The sequence below is a fragment of the Lipotes vexillifer genome, unplaced genomic scaffold (assembly GCF_000442215.2).
Source record: "Lipotes vexillifer unplaced genomic scaffold, Lipotes_vexillifer_v1.1 scaffold2491, whole genome shotgun sequence".
In the NCBI taxonomy this organism is placed as follows: domain Eukaryota; kingdom Metazoa; phylum Chordata; class Mammalia; order Artiodactyla; family Lipotidae; genus Lipotes; species Lipotes vexillifer.
The window spans coordinates 98,161-122,739 of NW_006775620.1; the positions used below are offsets into that span (position 1 = coordinate 98,161).

The following is a 24,579-nucleotide window of genomic DNA, read 5'->3' on the forward strand; positions in this document are numbered from 1 at the left end:
CAGGCTCTAAAGTGAACTCAACTCACCCCTCCCTGAAAATAAAATGATCAGTTTTGTTGTGAACCTAAAACTGCTCTAAAAAATAAAGGTTATTAATAAAAAATAATAAATGTCAAAAATCTAAAAAAATGAAAAGAGAAAACTACCCTATTCACCTTCTCCCCCTATTAGGTAATGGCAAATCTGTCTTTTCAGTTTCTCAGACCAAATGCCTTGGTGTCATCTCTTTCACTGCCCACATCCTATCAATCACATTCTGCTTGTAAAATATATGTGGAATCTCATCACTTTTCTGCATCCACTTCCACCACCCTGGTCCAAGCTCTCATCATCTCCCACCTCGGGGTACTGCAGTAGCCATAGAACATAGCCGCTAGAGTGGTCTTTCCAAAGGATGAGTTAGAGGGTGTCATTCCTCTGTTTAGCCTGCACAATGGTTCTCCATTCCACTTGGAGTAGAAGCCAGTCTTCTCTAGGGCCTGCAGAGTCCTCCACCATCCGGCCCCTCTTACCTCCCACTTCTCTCCCTCCCCGACTCTGCACTAGCAACGTCAGCTCCATCTCTGTTGCTTTAACACTTTAATCAGGTCTTTCTTATTTCTTATGTAGGTCTTATTTCTCTGCCTGGGACATGCTTTCTTGATACTGGCACGGCTTGCTTGCTCCTTCACTTCTTCCAAATCCTACTAGCTCAAATGCGACCTTCTAAATAAGACAGACTTACGGTCATCATCCTATTCAGAATTAGGGCCTAACCACCTTCCACCATGCCACTCCTCGTGCCCTTGAGCTGCTTTTATTTTTTTCTCACAGTTCTTATCACATTTTTCATGTTATATAATTCATTATATTTGGCAATTCTCCTCAGTGTACTCTTCTTGAGGGCAAGGTTTTTTGTCTATTTTGCTCACTGCTGAGTCGCCGGTGCCTAAATAAAACTCTACAGGGCACAGAGAAGATATATACCTAAATAGGTGTGAAGATACATATTAAGCATGGTTAACTATTTAAAGATACATAATATAAACAAACGAATTCTATGCAAAACTATATTAGTCAATATAAGTTAACTAAATTTCATTACATTCATATCCTTTAAATGTAGTAGGTCACATATGATACACAAACAAGGTAACAGATTGGGAACGTTCACTTAACAGCAACACCCAAATTCCACCTGTGGATCATGGGAGTTCCCATCGCTAACGTTGGTACCTTCTGAAAATACGCACATCTTATAAGTTGTCTGCACGTACTCTGTCTTGAGTGAATTCAGTAATGGGATTTGCTATTGTCACCCAATCCTCCATGGTCCCCTTTTAACTTCTTCACTCCTTTTTCAAGAAAGTTTGTTTCGTTTTTAGTAAATCTGGACTGACAAACTTAAAGAACTAGAAGTCAATGTAGAGGCAATTTTACATTATGCAATCACACGCCATTATTCTGGAGGTTAGATTTCCCCTACACTTCAGAATCCAAACCCAAGTTGCCCTGCAAACTCTCTCAAAGCAAGGCCCTTTATTCCTCCCCTCCTTGCGTCTTAGTCTCCTTTACTTCTGAATAGCAATTTCACCACTGCAGTTATTTTGTTTCCATCTGTAGCACAGGAGAAGCAATGAGGCTGTTAAGAGGCAAGCATACTGAACAAGAAGGCAACTTGCAGCCAGACTCCGCCAGACTTGGAGGGAGGCCACAGACAAGCCCTAGACAAAAGGCACAAAACTTTACTATAGTTGATGCCCAGAATCATGACACTCACCTCTTCTCAAAAAAGGTGCATACATGTGTAACACAGTTGCAGAAAGCTAACACCAGAAATTACAAAAAATATAAATCATGTAAATCTTTGGCTGTGCTAGATCAATGCAGCATTTTTGTATACATGTAGAGTTTTTGTTTTTGCTTTTCTAGTATGTACTTTTTTTTTTTTTTTTTTTTTTTTTTTGCGGTACGTGGGCCTCTCACTGTTGTGGCCTCTCCCGTTGCGGAGCACAGGCTCCGGACGCGCAGGCTCAGCGGCCATGGCTCACGGGCCTAGCCGCTCCACGGCATGTGGGATCTTCCCAGACCAGGGCACGAACCCATGTCCCCTGCATCGGCAGGCGGACTCTCAACCACTGCGCCACCAGGGAAGCCCCAGTATGTACATTTTTTACCAAAGAAGGAAATTATTTACATCACAATATCTGATATTACACACTTAACCATGTGAAGTTAACTTCATATGAATACAACTCGAATATTTATTAGTCAACAAATTTCCTAGAGTTCCTTCTATGCAGGCTTATATGTATGCATACATTTTTTGCCTAACAGAATTTTACCGATATTTAATAATACACTGTTTCTTAGCAAAGGTAGTAAAGTAAAATGGGTCTAAACTCACTTTATTACTATGTGGTTTGCCATTTGATAAATTATATATCTAGTAATTTATAACAGAAATTACCATCTACCCGATACCTAATTTTAAGATCTAATGTCACTCATCATGCACACACAAATGTGCATACTCAAACCCATGGGCACACACACACACACACACAGTTGACCTTTGAACAACAGTTTAAGCTGCACAGGTCCACTTAGACACAGAATTTTCTTCAATAAATATGTACTACAGTACACGATCCATAGTTGGTTGAATCTTCTGATGCAGAACTGCAGATACAAGGGGTCGACTAAAGTTATACACTGATTTTCGACTGGGGGTGGGGTGGGGTAGGAGGGTATCAGCACCCCAAACCCCTCATTGTTCAAGGGTCTACCGTACATACATATATACATGTACAAAAACATTTATACGAAAATGGCTTTCATAATAAGAAACTACGGTATAGCACAGGGAACTCTACTCAATACTCTTAATGGCCTATAATGGGAAAAGAATCTAAAAAAAAAAAAGTGAATACATGAGTAAATATAACTGATTCACTTTGCTGTACACCTGAAACTAATATATTGTAAACCAACTATACTCCAATTAAAAAAAATGGATTTCAATAATTTGATTGTATTGTACATAACTGTTTTAGCAACTCACTTTTTGGTCTTATTGATTGCGAAGTAGGAAATATGGGGCTTTTAAGGAAGGATTGCAGGAAGTTCGTAATAGATAATTAAGCCTTTTATTTCAAGATATACTAGTTCAAGGGCAAGGGGAGAACAGTATGAACTGGCTTAGTATATAAATCAAAGTTTCTAGGTAATGGGCTCAGTTGATTAGAGCATGATGTAATGAGGCTAATACAGCAGCCTGGGTTCGTAAGCGGGGCTATTAACTATACAGAACGGGGAGGAGCCTACCCATTGTCTCATAAGTGAATGCTGTTCTTAAGGGGTGGAATTTAGCATTTGAAAACTAAGTGACAGGTATCACGCTAAGAGCTATTACAGTGAAAGCATGCCAGCAGCTGCTCCTTTGATAAATTCTAGTTCCAAATTTTCTAAGTAAAGCTACAGAGGGAAAAATCTCCCTCAGGAGCAGTAACGCCATTTGTCACCTAGTTCTACCACTGGATTCCTGGTTGAGGCCAATGGAGAAGTAAACATTAGAAAGGTAAGTAAACATTAATATGCTGTGTATCCATCCATCCACAGCAATTACTGTGGCCTTAAGGGAGTCACCTCCTGTCAGAGTAAGTGGATGATCCTCAAACCAGACTAACTCTCCCGGCAAATACTTTGCACCATTTGGATTACACTGATAATGGCCAAAACTATGGTTTACACTTGTTTATGATCTTACAAGGCTGGCAACACAAAGATACCGACTTTTTTGTCACCCAGATCTCATTAAATTGATTCTAAACCAATGGTTCTTTATGGGAGAAAAAAACCAAATCAGTTCAGTGGGCACTGAGTTTTTTCTTAGAATCACTCTTTTACGTTGCTATCTAAACTCATACTAATGGGATGGAGGTCACTGGGCTATGAACACTTGGTTTCTAAATTTAATTTCTCCCAGTGGAAGTGCCTAATTAAAATTCTAAGACCACAGGTTCCCCTTTGACTATGAGGACAATATTACAATATTACTGATCCAGCCACCCCCACCCCGGATTTAGGAGGATCCACTAATGACAACTGATTGGTTGTGATTAACACTGTGATCTGTGACCATGAGTAGCTTGAAATTAACTGGTCCACTTGGTAATCAAACCACTTGACTTGACCAACATGTTGCCATAACCAGCTGAGGTTTAATAAGTACATGTAAGATGTGTAAGAGCATCTCATAACTTGCATACCATATCAAATGAATGTTCAATTAGGAAAACTGGGAACTTATATGCTTTATTATAACACATGTAATCTAAAGCAACGGTTCCCGAATTTAGCTGCACAGAATCACCTCAGACCTACTAAATCATAATCTACAAGCGGCATTATGTTTTTGTTTGGTTTTAAACCTTCCTTAAGAAATTCTGGTGTACTTGTAGGCTTTAAAACACCAAAGCACTTGTCACTCCTCTTTTGGAACAGCTTTTAAAAGCTACTGCAACCTGTCACTTCTTTGAGAATGGATTGCATTATTTTCTAATCAGCTCAAGTCAGGTGGATTAGATGCCTTACTACAAATTTGGATAATATGAATTTTGGTCAGAAGATAGTAACTTTGCTTTTCTTAGGAGTACTGCAAAACACCTCTGCAGCCAAACCCGAGAGCGGGAATTTTTTTAAAAGTGATAACTATAAACACAGTACTGTAACATCTTACGGAAACATCTGAACGAACTTTTTGGCCAACCCAATATGTATAGACTTTCTTAAGGGCGTTCCCCTCCCACCCCACCCCCTTCATTCAGATGTAGAAGTTGCAGCAGGCTTTTGACAGAGTCTATTTCACAGTTACATACACTGGTTGCCTATTGCTAGAGCTACACACTGCAACAAAATGCAGATTTCATCCTTTTCCTCACTTGATTCCATGCCCTTTAGGTAAGTTTTGTCTCTTTCTGCTTACGACTAACTGCATTCCATTAAAAAAGAAAAAATCAGTCTAGTGGTTATTTTTTTAATACAGAGGATAGCATCATGTAGGAAATAAAAGATTAATTCTACAGATATTGTTATCTGACATCAGTTCTATAAACTTACTGTAAACAATTCACATATACCACATACAGTGATATGCACAGCTAATATTCTGCCAGATTTTCTCTTGTGCAGGTTCTACACAAGTTTCACAGTATCAAATTCTCCAAAGAACACTTTCTAAAAAAAAAAAAAAACAACACAAACCTTCACCATAATACTCACCAAGAAAATCACCTTTCAGATGCAAATTCAGTTCATAAAGTTTTGCCCATCATCTGCCAAAACAACTGGGGACACATTAACACTAATTAGAGAAGCACAGGTTTTGGAATCACACAGACCTGTGCCCAAATTCCTGTACCCCATTAGCTCTAAGTGGGATCATGAATTTTTATATCACTAGTCTGAGTGAGTTTTTTCCATGGGATGTTGTGAGTCAAAGAGGGCTTTAAAATCAGCATTTAATACCATCTGGAACAACCCAGCAGTTGGTCTACACTTCCCACTTTTTACCTAGTTAAAAACCAAACATCAAGTGATTTCCATTTATAAAAGTAAAAAATATATAATCCTTACTCCATGAATATTGTCATTCTCCTGATAAAGCAGTACAAATTTTAATTTACGAAGTTCAATTTTTTTAAGACTTTCTTCCAAATCACTTCGTGATCGTTAAGCACATTCATCTGAGATTTACCGAGTGCCTACACCCACCACATGCCAGACATTGTGCTGAGGCATTTATTCAAGAATCACAACTGCAGAAAGAATTTTAAGACTTAGAATTTTAGTTTTCCCACACTGCAAAAATTCCTAAAATTTCGTGTATTATTTCAACTGTACTTTACCTGAATCCTGAACTTCGACAATTTCATTGTGACTAAAATGTTCCTAAGATTACTTTGAGCTCCTCACACAGTTATCTTGGCATGGCTTACTGGAGGTTCACCTTAGACCCTAATACTAAGGATCAAATCACTTAAATGACCCATTTACAAATTTGCTATTTCTAAAATTATTAAATCGGCTTTCAAGTTGTTCTAGCTATTCATGTTTCCCTAAGTTAGCTTCATGACCAACCTCTGTATCATTACTTGTTATATTCAGTCATTCTTAGGTCTTCTCTTACTTCTGGCTACATAAATGATGTGGTATAGAAAAGGCATGCAGTAAGTAAAATGTTTCTCAAAACCCAAGATTTGAATTTAAATAAAGCATCTATCCATGTTACCCATTAAAATATGTAAGACATTCACTAAGACTCCAGAATAGCAGCCTTTACCTTCCCTGTATCCCTTCCTACTAAAAACTGTGATCAGCAAGTAATATAAAGGCAATAAAAATGTCTTAAGTTCCATATTGAGATGCTTCAAGTTCCATATTGAGATGCTTTGTGTATTATCTTTAACTTTAGCTTGCCATAAGTTCTTTTTCATGTGAATGAGATACAAACTAAATGATACGTTTATAAATAGAAAACGATGCCAATCTGCAATATGGAAGATAAGCTAGGAGCCAGACATATGATCAAACCTAGGTCCAGCTCCCGGCTCTGCCATTTCCTAGTAGCAACCTTGGGCAACGCTGGTATAATTAACAGTTCTCAACTCATAGAGCCCATGTGACGACTAAATGAAATACATATAAAAAGCACTCAGAAATAGTGTCTGGCACATGATGGTAAGTACGTATGTTGTTACTGTTTAACATTTCTATTACTTCTGCTTTTGGGAATAGAAATGTTATGTTATTTTGCTAACCTGAAATGTTTTAACATTCTTATCAAGAGTACAAAACACTTATTGACTGACTATATGCACCATAGAGAATACACGATCTACAATTTCGATAGGTGATAGCTTTCCTCCCCAGACTGAAACAATCTAATAGTATTCATCAGATACCATGTGAAAAACAAGGCTATAAAAACTGAGTCTTAAGTTACAGTAGGCAGGCAAAGATATAACCCTCTAATACTTATTCAAAATGAGTATTTAAAATTGTAAACAAAAAACCCCCCAGCATTATCTGGATTTAACACACTACGGTTATTTTCCAAAATTAGGAACTAAATATTTAGAAGCCTGAGATCATGCCAACTAGTCTCCTAGGGATGGAGGCATAATTGTAAGATCCCTTAGTTGCCATCTAAGCCTTTCTTGCTACCCAACATACACAGAGGGATGGAACATCAACAGTGCTTCACTATGACAAGTTCTTTGTCAAGAAAGTGTACCAGCATCTTGCAGTTTGGGGGTGGTACATGTCTATATTTACAGTGCTACACACGTGATTTTAACACATCCTTTAGCGAGACATGCACCCCTTCCCCATCCCCTTTTAAAACTCATTGACATAAAGAACCTTGCAATCACAACCACAGTTTATTTTGTGAGGCTGTGTGTTCCCTAACTGCAATGAATTTTCAATCTTTAAATAATATAACTATATAACAATTCAAAATAAACACTGTCCTGGATTCAAAAATGATAGCAGAGAATTACAATTTAACAAGTGAACAAAGAGTACATCATTTTTGCAGTTGTAAAACTATGCATCCATCCTCCTTAAAATTCTTCAAGTAAATCACCAAGATCTATTCACATCAACAGGATTAAATGAATGGTTAGGATGCATTATTCTTTGAGATTAAGACATTAAAAAATGAAGAAAAACGGCATGAATGATCTCTTGCTGAAAAGCAAGGTCAAAATGTATCACTATGAGCTTAATGAGCTAAAATAAAATGCGCTAAAACATATAAAACATGTTAGGTGATCCAATTTTCTTTTTCAATGCAGCATCATTTTGCGACCACTTGACTCAACTGCAATTGACTGAAATGCAACTGAATGCAAATGGTTGCCTTCGCCCACCATACAACTGCAATTCAGAAATGTTTTAATATATTTACAAGCATTTAAAAGCATAAATATCAAACCTGTTCTCCAAAACTAACAAGTATGTCTCTGAATTCTAGATGTGATTTGTACATCCACACTTGAGACAATGACATAAATTTAACTTGACTGATTTTTAATAGTTCAAACCAACACTTAAATTTTTGTTTTAATGTCTCATTTAGATTTCAAATGGAAGTTTTTACATCTTTCATATTTATTTACTTGACAATCTGAGTGTTCTATTTCCCAAAGTGTTATATATATACCAATTAAATGATATATACAACACTTTGGGAAACAGAACACTCAGATTGTCAAGTTAATAAAAAAATTATGAAACGTGAAATAACCAGTATTTTCCTGTAGGTAAACACCCTGTCATTAAAGAAATTACAATTGTGTAAAATCAGAAAGGGAAACCCTTCAGCTTTCCTTGTTACACCTGACCTACTATCACTCAAGTATGGTGAAAGTATCCTGAGAATAATGTTCATGATAGTTTTCATTTGTATCTTAATTGCATCACGTAGAAGTGGAAAACATAGAGATTAAGAGCATAAGACTTATAATTCTACAGGACAGATGGAGACAAAATTAAATGTAGGAAGAGCATATTTGCAAGTCTTAAAGGAAAATTATAACCCAAGACGCATGGGGAAAAATATTTATGTGGAGTTTTTAATCCATATTAGAATTCAGTTGTAACTTGACCATAAATTTAAACAGATACCATCTTCTGAGACATACATTCTAATAAATGTATCAACAGTATCATAGTCAGTTGGTTACTTGAACTTATTAGTAACATGTCATTTTTCTATCAACAGAAATCTATAGTGGTTTGCCCCAATTACATATCTGAAACACTGTCTTATGAAAACAAAATTAAATAAAACTGAAGATAAAAATACTCTGAAGTTAAAATAAAGCAAACTATAATCCTCAGCAGATCAATCAGGTAAAAAATATTGGTGAAAGTTGGAAGCACAGGATAACTGACATGGATCTTCAGCACAAAGCACATCTTTTGAAAACATGAAACGATGACTCTTTGGAGGACAACAGCTTAAGAATGATCCAAGAATCATCAGGTTTGAAAAATATTGCTTAATCACTTTCCAAAATGCAGCTGCAAGAACTAAAGATCTTATTAAAAAATATTAAGGTAATCATATTTATTGCATCTTTAGAATGCATTTTGAAACAGAAAATTAACAGTGCATCCCAGCTTCATCAAAATATATATTTAAGAGAGGGTGAACCTAAGATATTTAGAAACAAAGTGTAGACTGTATGTGCTTTTCAGAGGGGCTGAATTAAATACAACCAGCTGCCAACTTTGTGCTCTGACACACCTGAATTAGTGAGTTATGTGTATACTAAATTCATTTATTTTTGTCTACAATAAATGAAATAAAAACACTGCCCTATACAATCCACTATTAGCAGTGAGTACAACAGCAAAAAATTATTGTACAATTTATACATACTAAAATATTTTCTTTCTCTAGAGATAATGCAGAACAAAACCTAATCATTGTAAGAATTTGTGACATCTCAAATTACAGTAGGGAAAAATCAAACCAGGGTGTATACTGAGCCCAAAACAAAGGTTCCTGGTCATTAGGCTATTAGATTAGTAAGTGCAAGTGGTAGAATAAAGCATGCTCAAATTTTATGCTTGGGTCTCTGTATATTTATCAAACCTTTAAACAAGACGAGCTAAAGAAATGCCTTAAGCAGAGCGAGATAATTGGGAATTGTGTCATTTCTTTTACCATTTCTGTTACCCAACTTATACAATGCGCAAAGTGCTAAGCAACACTACAAAAACACATTTACATGAACACTGAAGACCTGGGGAAATGAAATCCAACAATTTTATTTTAATGAGCTGTATTTTCTAAATTTTGTTTTATTTTTTCCTGTTTTCATACAGTATTGAAAACAAAACGCGGCACATTCACATTTTCCCGAGGAACTGTAAAGATGATCTCTACAGGGATAAACGTTGTAAAGCCTGAAGCTCAATCAACTGATGTTGAAAACTCTCAAAGGGAGTAAAGGCTTGATCTGAATGGTCTAAAACATGTACTGTAATTTAATAGAAGAGATGGTCGTCTTAATATTTAATGATTTAAAAGAACTTCCCAGTCCATGCGAAGAGTACAGTCCAATAATAAATCAAGTTTCTGAATGCATTTTATGCTACATATGTGTATACTTTGCGATCCTCAGGTGTTCGTGCCAAATATTCTCTCTCAATGAGTCCTTCGATACGTTTTTTAATAACAACTGGACTTGGTAAGAATCGAGCCTTCAACTGCTGAGTTACCTAAAAGAGAAGGTTAAAAAAAAACACTAATTCCTACCAGAAAATTAAAAAACAAAAACAAAAAACATTTCTATATAAACACACAAAAATTCTTATTTTTGAGTAGAACTGATATGTAATTTTAAGACTCAGCTCAAACTTTACTAATTTGATTACGAACATTAAAAATACAGAAAATTAAAAAGGATTCTATTTGAAAATGTAATGTATGTCTAGAACATACCTCCTCAAATCAGAATGTGAATGCTAAAGTGGATTAGTAGACGAATTAGTGGAAATATACTAGTATGAATTTATACCACCATATAGTTTAACCCATTTTGAAGCTATAATCTAATGACTTCTGGGTTACTCTCCCAATTCACAGAATCTGGGTAGCATAATGTGTTTAAAAGCACAAACTCGGGACTCAGACTTGCCTGGATTCAAATCCCAGCTCTACGACTTACTAGCTCTGGGCCCTTGGGAAAGTTACTTAACCTCATGAAGTTGTTGTGTATATTAAATGAGTTAACAAATGTGATGCTTTAGAATAATGCCCAGTCCATAGTTAAGTGCTACTGTTGGGATTTTCTCCAACAGCTGTCAGGATTCTAGGTATTGTGACATCGGTAATAATGAAACAGTTAACTACAGCAGTAGCCAAAATCTGACTATGCACTATGTATCAGTCAGTTTTGTGTATATTTATTTATTTAATGCTCTTAACCCTGCAAAGTAGGTTGTCTCGTTTAACAAATGAGGAAAATAAGCCAGAAAGGAAAAATGATATGAACAAGTAGTAAATAGAGCCAGAAGAGATGAGAATCTACATCCTCCTGCCCCTGAAGCCCATGCTTTTCTCACTAATCCAGTTAGTGATCTTGCAGATTACTCATCTAGCCATAAGCCAGCTTCTCTTTTACTTGTGTTGGATCAGTTCATTTCGAAGGCTACAATGGATTATTAACTCTTCAAAATCGGAAACGTCAGCACTTCACTCCCCAACTAAAATCCATCACTCTGCTAATATTATCACTCCAGTATCAACAAACTTGTTCTCAACCCACTTGAGACCCTGAATCAATCCTCTGGCCCTTTCTTCTAAGCTATCAATAACTTCTTCATCTGACCTCACCTCCTTCCTTCATAAAAGATCACCTGAGCTGCACCCCCAACAGTACCTTCAACTCCCTGACTCCTTTGGTTCTGTTCCGTAAGCACCCATTCTACATTTACTACATCACCCAAAATCCACTACTTGGTTCTTTATTGAGTAAAGTTGGCGTTTTTACACCTTTTGTGTAGACCTGGGGTCCACAGGCAAATACAGCCCGCTGCCTGTTGTAATCCCTCCTGGAACACAGCACACTCACTTGTTATCTACAGGTGCTTTCATGCTGCAACTGGCCATTTAAAAAAAGGTTGCCAATCTCTGGTTTAGACTGATAACACAAATTTACAGCATTCAAGGTCAGCAAGTTCTCAAGCACCATAACCTCACATCTTGTTTTACATAAGAAAAGAGGCCATTTCAGTTTGAAATTCCTCAAACTCCCACAACCTTACATTTATCCATTTGTCCATGCTTGTTTCCATGCTTCATTCCAACCACCCCTGCACCCAGCCCTGGGCTCTCGGGAAAGGTATTTGGTAGTATCCCTGTTAACACATTTACCACCTACCTGTGTTCTCTATACAACCCTCTCGCCTTTCTTTTTCTAGACTTGAGTACATCAAGTATCCCCTCATCTCATTTTTCTTCCCTTTTGTTTTTAAGCATCTCTTCCTATCCTTAGAATATAAATATAACTCAATGTCTTCCCATCTAGAAAAACAGTACCCAGAAGCCCTCAACTCAACACTTAATCCTCTAGTATTGCTCTCTGTGCCCTTCCCACAAGCCAACACCTCAAAGGAGAAACCACTCACTTGGTGGTTTCACCTCCATTTACTTCTCAAGGAACTGCCATCAAATGTCTATTCTTACCAGTCCAATGAAAATGGGAAAACTAACCAGTCACCTAATTGCCAACATGTCTTAAAGGTTTACTTGTTTTGGTTTTTTAATGATTTTTTTAATTACTGACTGACCACTCACCTATAATTCTCTTTCTCTGCCATGTGATACGAAGTCAACTTATAAAAAGTGTTATTAGCTGACCCGTGGAACACAGCAGCACACTGCCCCTCCCTTTTCAGTTAAAGAAACCAGCCTCTACCTGGCCAAGCAAGCAAGGGCCTCAGAGTCGTCCTCCACTCCTCCCTCTCATTTCCCACGATCAGTCAGTAAATGCTGTCAATTTCACTTCCTATGTGTCTTCATTCAGCTATCTTCAACCAATATTTTATTCAGCCCTAATCACCTTGTTCCTCACTATTTCAATGGCTTCACAATGGTCTTCCCCTCCTTAGTTTCCTAACTTTTACTCAATAAATAAGCCATTAATTTTTAGAAGTATGGGTAGTTTGTTTTACATCAAAGTACTAAATTTATAGCAGTGAAAAGTTTTTTCTTTATTCTTCATGTGACAATATTCTATTATTATCTTCATTACAAACATATTAGTTCTTAAAGTGTGCACATATTTTGATGCATTGCTATGTTAACTATCAAGCAAGTACCATGCTTTTAATAATGTGTTATTTGACTACAGTTTTCTAATTTTAAGATTGTATTTTAAATTAGCTGAATACAGTACTTTCCTAAATTTAAATAGTTAAAGTAATTTTGTCTTTTCTACATTAATCCAGTCTGGAAGTGTCCTCACCTCTGCTACTAACACATTGTGCTGCATCTTCTTCCTAGATTTCATTATCCGCACTATAGCAGCTTCTATCTCATGTTTTCTGTCGTCATCTACTTTCTGCCTTGTTTCTTTCCTTTCTGGGTCAGATTCACCTTGTTTGGCAGCAACTAAAAGAGAAATAAAGACATTTACCATGTGATTATGATGTAAACTTCAAAAGTAAGGAAAAATGTTTGTAAGCAAGCTTAATATAATTTACTATTATCAAGAGAGAAATCAATGTCAACCTCTGAATATACACCACACATATACTTATTAATTAAACACTCAAAAAGTGCCTAATTCAACGTTTACTTTAATAAATATTTAAATTAACAAGCAGTGATATAAAAATTCTTCAATTCTAAATTATTCTTTTTAAATATTAGGAGTTCAATTTTACAGAGATAATAAAACCAATTTTATTTTTATAGAATTCAATGATTCCTTTCCTAGAAGAAAAACACTAGCTGGATATATTTAGCAGTAAAATTATCAGTAAATAATTTTCATTGCTTGTGACTTCCAGAGGTTAACTAGTATTTTACCACTATGACTCCAAGTTAAACCTCACCAAAAGCATCTCAAACAGGAGAAATGTGGGGACTTTAAGAGGAGGAAAGAACATGTATTGCCAAGATTTAGTTAGCTGAATAAAAAATTTTAAGTACCACTAGAATGTCACTTAACCAAACTCCGTAACAATTCTTTTGTACCTCTCATCAATTATTTAACAATTTCTTGTCATGTATCCCGGTAATTATTAAATGTCATAATCTCAATATCACTAATGCAAACTATATTCCACTCTTTAGAAGTCTTACTGTTATTCCCTATAGTCTTCAAGGCAACTGCTAAAGAATTAAGTATACAAGTCCCTTTCTCTTATAACTTTGCGCTAAGTGAAGCAGCAGAGAAAGATTTTTTTTTGTTTATTTGGTCATCAATAGGAGATACATGTGAAGTTTCTGGAGGGAGAAACTGTAAAATTACAAAGAACCATATGCAACATCGCTGACTTAGGCATGGGCACAACCAGGAGATAGCAGACTGTACAATCTAGAAGATCATTTTGGTGGGCATATTCATTCAGCTGTTTCTAATTAGAATCCCTTGGTTAAGAATTCTGCTTTCAGTGTCTTCTCCCAAGTTAATCAATACCTTAATAAAAAAGAGTAAAATTAGAATAAAATGCTCAACTAAAGAAGAAAAATGCTTTTCTTCAAAAATTCAATGTCATAAGGGGAAAAAAAAGATAGAGGCACTGGATTAGATTGAATAGAACTAAAGAAACATTAAAATCAATGTAATGTGGAACCCTTGACTGAATCCTGGATCCAAAAAATAAGATACGAAAGGCATTTTTGAGACAACTGTGGACATGTAAATATGGGTGATATATAGATGTTTGGAATTATTAATTTTGGGGGGTGTGATACAGTATTACAATTAGGTGGCAAAATCTTAATTCTGAGATAGGTATATGCTCAAGTATTTAAGTGGGAAGTGTTATAATGCTTGCAAATTAAGTTAAAATGATGTAGGAAAGGAGGCGGAGTCAAGATGGTGGTGTGCAAAGATGCGGAGTTAGCGTCTCCCCACAACTAGGGCACCTGCCGGCTGCTGGTGGGGGACTCTCATGCCCAAGGAGACAGGAGGAACTGCAAAGTGAACCGGTAGGACACAGGGGGACTGAGGGGGGAGGAGAAGTGGAGGCCAGACAGGATCGGCGCCCCTGAGGCCGGGTAGATCAGAAGACACAGGCAGGAGGGACTCACCAGGAAGAGTGGGAAAGGAGCCTGCTGAGTTCCCAGGCCAGTTCCCTGGCCCCCAAAGTCCCCTCCAGGCCACGCAGGTCCTTGGGGGCACAGGAGGGAGGCCCAGGAGATCAGGAGGGGCCCTCCCAGACCAGAGGCGCAGGAGAGGAGAGGAGGGCATTTGCCCCACCACTTGAGCCCAGGGAGCCTGCTGAGCCCCGAGGTCCCCTGCCCTCTGAGACCGGGTGTGGGGGGCAAGCCTGGGCCCCTTCTGTTCCTTGAGCCTAAGCTCCACCCCCCACAGCCCCCAGGGCCTTTTCCAGCCCTGTGGGTCCTCAGCATAGGCCCTGCCCACCACCCAAACCACACCCTTGCTTAAGCAACCCCTCCACAGCCAAGGCCCCTATCCCTTTTTCTTTTATCTCTCTCTCTCTTTTTTTTTTACTATTGTGGTACTGATCTGATGTACCTTCCGGTTGTTGATTCATCTATATTTTTATATTCTTCCTAACGTATCTGTTAGTTTCCTAATCTAATTTTATTTTTTACTCTGTTACTGTTCTTTTTTTTTTTTGCTGCCCCAGGCGGCTTGCAGGATCTTGGTTCATGAGCCTGGGGTTGGGCGGAAGCTCCTGCGGTAGGAACTCCAAGTCCGAACCACTGGACTGACAGAGAACCTCAGACCCCAGGGAATATTCATCAGAGTGAGGACTCACAGAGGTCCTCAGCTCATCAGGAAGACCCAGCTCTACCCAATAAGCCTACAAACCCCAGTGCCGGAAGCCTCAGGACAAACAACCAGTAAGGTAGGAACACAACCCCACTCATTAAAAAAAAAAGAGACAGCAAAAAACATGTCACGGATGAAGGAGTAAGGTAAAAACCTACAGGGCCAAATAAATTAAGAGGAAATAGGCAATCTACCTGAAAATTCAGAATAATGATAGTAAAGATGATCCAGAATCTCAGAAATAGAATGGAGGTACAGATTGAGAACATACAAGAAATGTTTAACAAAGATCTAGAATAACTAAAGAACAAACAGAGATGAACAACATAATAACTGAAATGAAAATTACACTAGAAGGAAACAATAACAGAATAACTGAGGCAGAAGAACAAATCAGTGAGCTGGAAGTCAAAATGGTGGAAATAACCGCCGAGGAGCAGAATAAAGAAAAAAGAATGAAAAGAATTGAAGACAAAATCTCAGAGACCTCTGGGACGACACTAAACTCACCAATATTTGAATTAGAGGGGTCCCAGAAGAAGAAAAGAAAAAGAAAGGGTCTGAGAAAATATTTGAAGAGATTATAACTGAAAACTTCCCTAACATGGGAAAGGAAATAGTCACCCAAGTCCAGGAAGCACAGAGTCCCATAAAGGATAAACCCAAGGTAAAACACACCAAGACACATGTTTATGAAAGTAAAAAAAATTATATTCAAAGAAAAACTATTAAAAGCAGCAAGGGAAAAACAAGAAATAACATACAAAGGAATCCCCATAAGTTTATCAGCTGATTTTTCAGTGGAAACTCTGCAGGCCAGAAGGGAGAGGCAGGATACACTTAAAGTCATGAAAGAGAAAAACCTACAACCAAGATTACTCTACCCAGCAAGGATGTCATTAAGATTCGATGGAGAGGGCTTCCCTGGTGGCGCAGTGGTTGGGAGTCTGCCTGCCGATGCAGGCGACACGGGTTTGTGCCCTGGTCTGGGAGGATCCCACATGCCGTGGAGCGGCTGGGCCTGTGGGCCCTGGCTGCTAGGCCTGCACGTCCGGAGCCTGTGCTCCACAATGGGAGAGGCCACAACAGTGAGAGGCCCACGTACCGCCAAAAAAAAAAAAAAAAAAGAAGATTTGATGGAGAAGTCAAAAGCTTTTCAGACAAGCAAAAGCTAAGAGAATTCATCACCACCAAACCAGCTTTACAACAAACGCTCAAGAAACTTCGCTAAGGGGGAAACACAAGAGAAGAAAAAGACCAACAAAGACAAACCCAAACAATTAAGAAAATGGTAACAGGAACATACATATTGATTATTACCTTCAACGTGAATGGATTAAATGCTCCAACCAAAAGACACAGACTTGCTGAATGGATACAAAAACAAGTCTCATATATATGCTGTCTAGAAGAGACCCATTTCAGACCTACGGACACATACAGACTGAAACTGAAGGGATGGAAAAAAGATATTCCATGCAAATGGAAAGAAAGCTGAAGTAGCAATACTTGTATCAGATAAAATAGACTTTAAAATAAAGACTGTTACAAGAGATAAGGAGGGACACTACATAATGATCACAGGATCAATCCAAGAAGAAGATACAACAATTATAAATGTTTAGGCACCAACACAGTAGCACCTCAATACATGAGGCAAATGCTAACAACCATGAAAGGAGAAATTGACAGAAACACAATAATAGTAGGGGACTTTAACATCTCACTTACACCAATGGACAGATCATCCAAACAGAGAATAAATAAGGAAACACAACCTTTAAATGACACAAGAGACCAGATAGATCTAATTGATATTTATAGAACGTTCTACCCAAAAGTGGCAGAATACACTTTCTTCTCAAGTGCACATGGAACACTCTCCAGGAAAGATCACATCTTGGGTCACAAATCAGGCCTTGAAAAACTTAAGAATATTGAAATTGTATCAAGCATCTTTTCTGACCACAATGCTGTAAGACTAGAAATCAATTACAGGAAAAACACTGTAAAAAAACAAATACATGGAGACTAAACAGTGCACTACTAAATAACCAAGAGATCGCTGAAGAAATCAAAGAGGAGATCAAAAAATACCTAAAACAAATGACAATGAAAACACGACGACCCCAAAACCTATGGGATTCAGCAAAAGCAGTTCTAAGAGGGAAGTTTATAGCAACAGAATCTCACCTCAAGAAACAAGAAAAATCTCAAATAAACAATCGAACCCTACACTTAAAACAACTAGAGAAAGAACAAAGAAAACCTAAAATCAGTAGAAGGAAAGAAATCATAACGATCAAAGCAGAAATAAATGAAATACAAAGAAAACAATAGCAAAGATCAATAAAAGTAAAAGCTGGTTCATTGAGAAGATAAACAAAACTGACAAACCTTTAGCCAAACTCATCAAGAAAAAAAGGGAGAGGACACAAATCAATAAAATTAGAAATGAAAAAGAAGAAATCACAACTGACACTACAGAAATACAAAGAATTACAAGAGACTACTGCAAACAACTATATGCCAATAAAATGGACAACCATGAAGAAATGGACAAATTCTTGGAAAGGTACAATTTTCCAAGAGAGAACCAGGAAGAATTAGAAAATATAAACAGATGTATCACAAGTAATGAAATTGAAACCATAATTAAAAATCTTCCAACAAACAAAAGTCCAGGACCAGATGGCTTCACAGGCGAATTCTATCAAACATTTAGAGAAGAGCTAACACCCATCCTTCTCAAACTCTTCCAAAAAACTACATAGGGAGAAACACTCCCAAATTTGTTCTACAAAGCCACCATCATCCTGATACCAAAACCAGAAAAAGATATCACAAAAAAAGAAAATTATAGACCAATATCACTGATGAATATAGATGGAAAAAACCTCAACAAAATACTAGCAAACAGAATCGAAAAGCACATTAAAAGGACCATACACCATGATCAAGTGGGAATTATCCCAAGGATGCAAGGATTCTTCAATATATGCAATCAATCAATGTGATACACCACATTAGCAAATTAAGGAATAAGAACCATATAATCATCTCAATAGATGGAGAAGAAGCTTGTGACAAAATTCAACACCCATTTATGATAAAAACTCCAGAAAATGGGCACAGAGGGTACCTACCTCAACATAATCAAGGTCATATATGACAAACCCACAGCAAGCATCATACTCAATGGTGAAAAACTGAAACCATTTCCACTAAGATCAGGAACAAGACAAGGATGTTCCCTCTTGCCACTATTATTCAACATAGCTTTGGAAGTCCTAGCCATAGCAATTAGAGAAGAAAAAGAAATAAAAGGAATATAAATTGGAAAAGAAGAAGTAAAACTGTCACTGTTTGCCGATGACATGATATTATACGTAGAAAATCCTGAAGATGCCACCAGAAAACTACTAGAACTAATCAATGAATTTGGTAAGGTTGCAGGATACAAAATTAATGCACAGAAATCTCTGGCATTCCTATACACCAACAATGAAAAATCAGAAAAAGAAATAAAGGAAACACTCCCATTTACCACTGCAACAAAAAGAATAAAATACCTAGGAATAAACCTGACTAAGGAGGCAAAAGATTTGTACTCAGAAAACTATAAAACTGATGAAAGAAATCAAAGATGACATAAGCAGATGGAGAAATATATCACGTTCTTGGGTTGGAAGAATCAATACTGTGCAAACAGTCATGACTATACTACCTAAAGCAATCTACAGATTCAATGCAATCCCTATCAAACTACCAATGGCATTCTTCACAGAATTAGAACAAAAAATTTTACAATTCGTATGGAAACACAGAAGACCCCGAATAGCCAAAGCATCTTGAGAAAGAAAAACGGAGTTGGAGGAATCAGGCTCCCCGACTTCAAACTATACCACAAAGCTACAGTAATCAAGACAGTACGGTAGTGGCACAAAAACAGAAATACAGATCAACGGTACCAAACAGAATGCCCAGAGATTAACCCACACACATATGGTCAACTAATTTACGACAAAGAAGGCAAGAACATACAATGGAGAAAAGACAGTCTCTTCAATAAGTGGTGCTGGGAAAACTGGACAGCTACATGTAAAAGAATGAAATTAGAACACTACCTAACACCATAAACAAAAATAAACTCCAAATGGGTTAAAGACTTAAATGTAAGACCAGACACTATAAAACTCTTAGGGGAAAACATAGGAAAAACACTCTTTGACATAAACCACAGCAAGATCTTTTTTGACCTACCTTCTAGAGTAAGGGAAATAAAAGCAAAAATAAACAAACGGGACTTAATTAAACTTAAAAGCTTTTGCACAGCAAAGGAAACCATAAACAAGACAAAAAGACAACCCTCAGAATGCGAGAAAATATTTGCAAATGAAACAACAAAGGATTAATCTCCAAACTATACAAACAGCTCATAGAGCTCAATATCAAAAAAACAAACAATCCAGTTTAAAAATGGGTGGAAGACCTAAATAGACATTTCACAAACGGAGACACACAGATAGCCAAGAGGCACATGAAAAGATGCTCAATATCACTAATTATTAGAGAAATGCAAATCAAAGCTACAATGAGGTATCACCTCATGTTGGTCAGAATGGCCGTTATCAAAAAATCTAGAAATAATAAATGCTGGAAAGGGTGTGGTGAAAAGGGAACTCTCCTGCACTGTTGGTGGGAATGTAAACTGATACAACCACTATGGAAAACAGTATGGAGGTTCCTTAAAAAACTAACACTAGAATTACCATATGACCCAACGATCCCACTACTGGGCATATACCCTGAGAAAACCGTAATTCAAAGAGACGTGTACCACAATGTTCACTGCAGCAATATTTACAACAGCCAGGACATGGAACCAACCTATATGTCCCATGACACATGAATGGATAAAGAAGATGTGGCACTTATACACAATGGAATATCACTCAACCATAAAAAGAAAACGAGTTATTTGTAGTGAGGTGGATGGACCCAGAGTCTGTCACACAGAGTGAAGTAAATCAGAAAGAGAAAAACAAATATCATATATTACCACATATATGTGGAATCTAAAAAAAAAGAGGTAGACATAGAAAATGGACTCGAGGACATGGGGTGGGAGGGCGGAACTGGAGCGAAGTGAGAGTAGCATCGACATACATACACTACCAAATTAAAATAGTTGGCTGATGGGAAGCAGCTACATAGCACAGGGAGATGGGCTTGGTGCTTTGCAATGACCTAGAGACGTGGGACAGAGAGGATGGCAGGGAGGCTCAAAAGGGAGGGGATATGGGGACATGGCTAATTCACTTTCTTGTGCAACAGAAACTAACACAGTATTGTGAAGCAATTATACTCCAATAAAGAGCTATTCAAAAAAATGCTATAGGAAATATATACATATATGAAGGGAGGAGAGGGAGAGCACGAGGGTGGAAATAAGGGTGCTTGAGCAAATGTGGCATAATTTTAACTATTATCTATTAGAGCGTTTTTCACTTTTCCTGCAGATGTGAAAATATATAAAATAAAATGGTGGAGGGAAAAAACCCAACTTTTTAACAATCCACTTGGTTCATCTAAATTTGGTCACCTAAATTAATATACTCCAAGATAAATGGGAAGATTGTGGTGACACACACTGAATTATGATGTTCTTTAAAATGTGAGGGCAGGAGCTCACTCCCAGAGCCTAGCACAATACTCTCTGCATTTAAGAAGAGCATAACAAGGGTATGTGCTGTGTAAGTGGGTGCCTAAGTATCTAGATGTATTAGGAGGAAAGGGACAGAGAAGGTGAGTGCTGGTGGTGGGGAAGGCTGTCAACTACAGAAATCACTGTAAAATACAATGAATCTAATTCTTTTCAAAGGTTGTGTTATTTGAGTAAATGCTTTTCAGTTTTTGCTTGAATGTCTATTACTGACCACGGTAAAAAGCAGCATAAGTAGGTAAGATCAGCCTCTCTGAATATTTGATTACGAGCCTGAGTACTTTCTCAAAAAGGTGAACATGTATTTTGACAACTTTAAAAAAACTACGTGGTCACAATACTTATCACCAGAGAGAAAATTTTAACTTCTACAAAGTATCAGTAAGAGCCAAGATAATCTAAGCACCATTTCAAAATGAAAAACATTTTTCTTTACAGAATTTTACAGCTGAAAAGAACTTTAAAAGGTCATCGAGTCAAATTCTTCATCATGTATAACTTTATTCCTATTTTAATCAGATCTAAAATACTATACACACACACTTAACACCAAAAATTAACAATCTATGAAGAAGACTATTTTTTTGATAATCACAATAATATCTGACAATATTTGCAGGACACAATGGAATCTTGCATTACAAAAACACTTATTTATTTAGGATAAAGCAGGGTGAGGCTGGGTATTTCAGATATGTATCACCATATATCCTCCAAATCTGAGATTCAAGTAAGTCCTGATATCCAAAACCCATTTCTGCCCAAAACTATAAAGTCATATGTCTTGTACTGGGAGGAGAAGCAATTTTATTCCATGACCCTCCTTAGCACAGTTCTGTTTTATTTTTAATATACATCTGTGTCCCAAATATATGGATCAATTTTGGTGATGAAGATAAGATACAATGATAAGGTTTGCAATGATGGGACAAAGTAGTCAAGACTGTGAAGAGAGACCACCCTGCTTTGAAAAGAATATCCAATTAGGGTCAAAAAGAAAAACAAAAGTGTATATAAAATGTTCTTGAATCAATATATTCCGGCAATCAATTGTATATTTAACATTAAAATAATTTTTAAAAGACTTTATCTTTTATTAATATATAATGTAAAACCATTTTCAAATCAGAAAATTGTAGTCATTTAAAAAGTTAATCTTACTGTACAGACATATTAGCTGTAATGGATAAACTAGCATTGGGAAGCTTACCTAATACTAGTTTTGAAACCAGGTAGCAAGCTACATTAGAGTTTTAAAAATCAGCAAAGGTAAAGTGCCTTTTTTCCTCCTTAAATGCATAGAAAATATACACCTAACATTGTTAAATATACAATAAGTAGGACGTTTACCATCAACCTAAAAAAAAGCTGTACCAAAATCTGTTCACAACAGGGTCATCACTGGTTTTAAGTTAGAGAGAGAATATGGGTTTTTAAATTTTGAAACTTAGAAAGTATTTATCAAATATAAATAGTTGCATTTAAAGATTAAATTTTAAACAGGTAACTCCCAATTTTGAGAAATTTGTAAATGCTTTAAAATAGACATCAATGACTATTAGTTAACCAGTTAAAAACAATTATAAGTACTAATATGTTCATAAAATTACATTTCACTTGTCAAAAACCATATGGAAATAAATACTAGTTCACATTATGAATGACTTTTTAAAATGCTTACTGTACTTGGATTCAACTGCATTTTGACAGGAACACATATCAATAAAAGTGCTCTATTTCTTAAGCCTATGTGTCATGCAGCACCAGAAAAGCATTACTTTTTAAAAAATAGAAATCCAACAATTAAGAATTTTTTTAGAAAGAAGAAATATATAAAATTTTTTTAGAGAGAAAAATATAATTCCAGATACCTGTTTGAATCTTGACTCTGTGTAGTTTGGATGTGAACTGATCATTAACTGTAAATATGTGACCATTTTCTATTTCCTTTGACTTGGGTTCCTTTGTGAGAACCCGCTGCGTTGGTTTACCACAGGCGAGGGACTGCAGGGCTCTAACAAGTTCTCTTTCAGGGATATCTGTCTCTTGTTGGATTTCCTGAAATTTCATCAGATTAACATAATTAGACTTTCTGAAAGATTAATTAGTAAGTAAGATTGACCAAGCAGTAATTAGAGAGGTAATTCCATTAAATAATTTACAACAAAGAACTTTCTGACTATTATGACTCTAAAATCTCACTTATTTGAACAAATTAGAGAAAAAGGTAGTTCAAATTACAAAATACTGAAAAGACATGTACTTTTTGTTTCAGAGATATAAAGCGTAGTCTAAGAATGTCATCCAGCAGAGATTATTAAGGGACCTGCTTTAATATTTAGGTAAAAAACAAAGTGTTAATCAACATATGATTGCTAATTTTATACTCTACAATCATCCTCTCAAGTTTATCCATACTACTCCTTTGCTTAGCAACTTCTTTCCTAGAAATAATCAAAGTAAGCCTGACCTAAGGTCTTCTATCATATTATCAAAGTTTACAATCCAAGTTGACCATTTTTACTGCCTGTATAACCAAATTAAGAAAAAAATTTTTTAAATACTTGATAATTAATACTAAATATGAAAAGCAACATGAAATATGTTTTGAAGTGCAGGTGATAATTTTTGCTACATTATTATGGCATGAATAAAATGTAATACTGAAAAAAAAAGCAGTTCAGGACAGAGTGAATCTGTAACTTTTAAATTCATTATATTCTTTTTACATCAACGGGACGGTAAGAGAATTGTACATGCATACGATTTAGTCCCTTCACATCTACAGGTACTGTATGGTGCAGCAAATCTTCATATTAGGATACATCATTTTGATTCACATTGTATAAAGCTGTTTTTTTCTCAAAAGGAGCTCAAGAAGAGTGGGCATAAAGAGGGTGTTATTCAGAGTATGTAACTGATCTGGAGAGAGTTGTTCTCCCTTTCACAAGTCTCTGAAGAACAGTTTAGGCTTTTCTAAAGGACTGTCAGGTAAGTGAAACTGAGAAATGTGACCTTTAGTGATGACGATGCATATTCCCTTGCTTCAAATGATCTCAGTATGTCTACATACTTTAGACATATAAATGTTAATCCCAGCAAATTAAATAGGTGCTATTAATAATTAGAATGTTAACTGTAATTATTATGTACATGCTAAAAGTGACTTATTTACATGTATTATTGTTTAACCATAGTCAAAGAACCAGAAATACCTTCTTAGGTGGTATTTTAACAACTACAGATCATTCCTAGAGGTAGCTACAGATCTTATTCAAATTACAACGGGGTTATGTCCTAATAAACTCATAGTACTGAATA

The 24,579-nt window shown here is 36.5% G+C and overlaps 1 protein-coding gene across 1 annotated transcript in view; it reads right to left on the minus strand.

Moving 5' to 3' along the window:
- Nucleotides 1-9,805: 9,805 nt before the first annotated feature.
- The window catches only part of CUL3 (cullin 3), a 54,217-nt gene continuing 39,443 nt past the window's right edge, over nucleotides 9,806-24,579 (minus strand). The window contains exons 12-14 of the mRNA XM_007450043.1: nucleotides 23,130-23,316; nucleotides 13,029-13,174; nucleotides 9,806-10,278 (exon numbers count right to left, since the gene is read on the minus strand). Of these exons, the coding sequence (XP_007450105.1) occupies nucleotides 10,147-10,278; nucleotides 13,029-13,174; nucleotides 23,130-23,316 (465 nt within the window). The 3' untranslated portion in view covers nucleotides 9,806-10,146. The remainder of the gene's footprint in view (nucleotides 10,279-13,028; nucleotides 13,175-23,129; nucleotides 23,317-24,579) is intronic.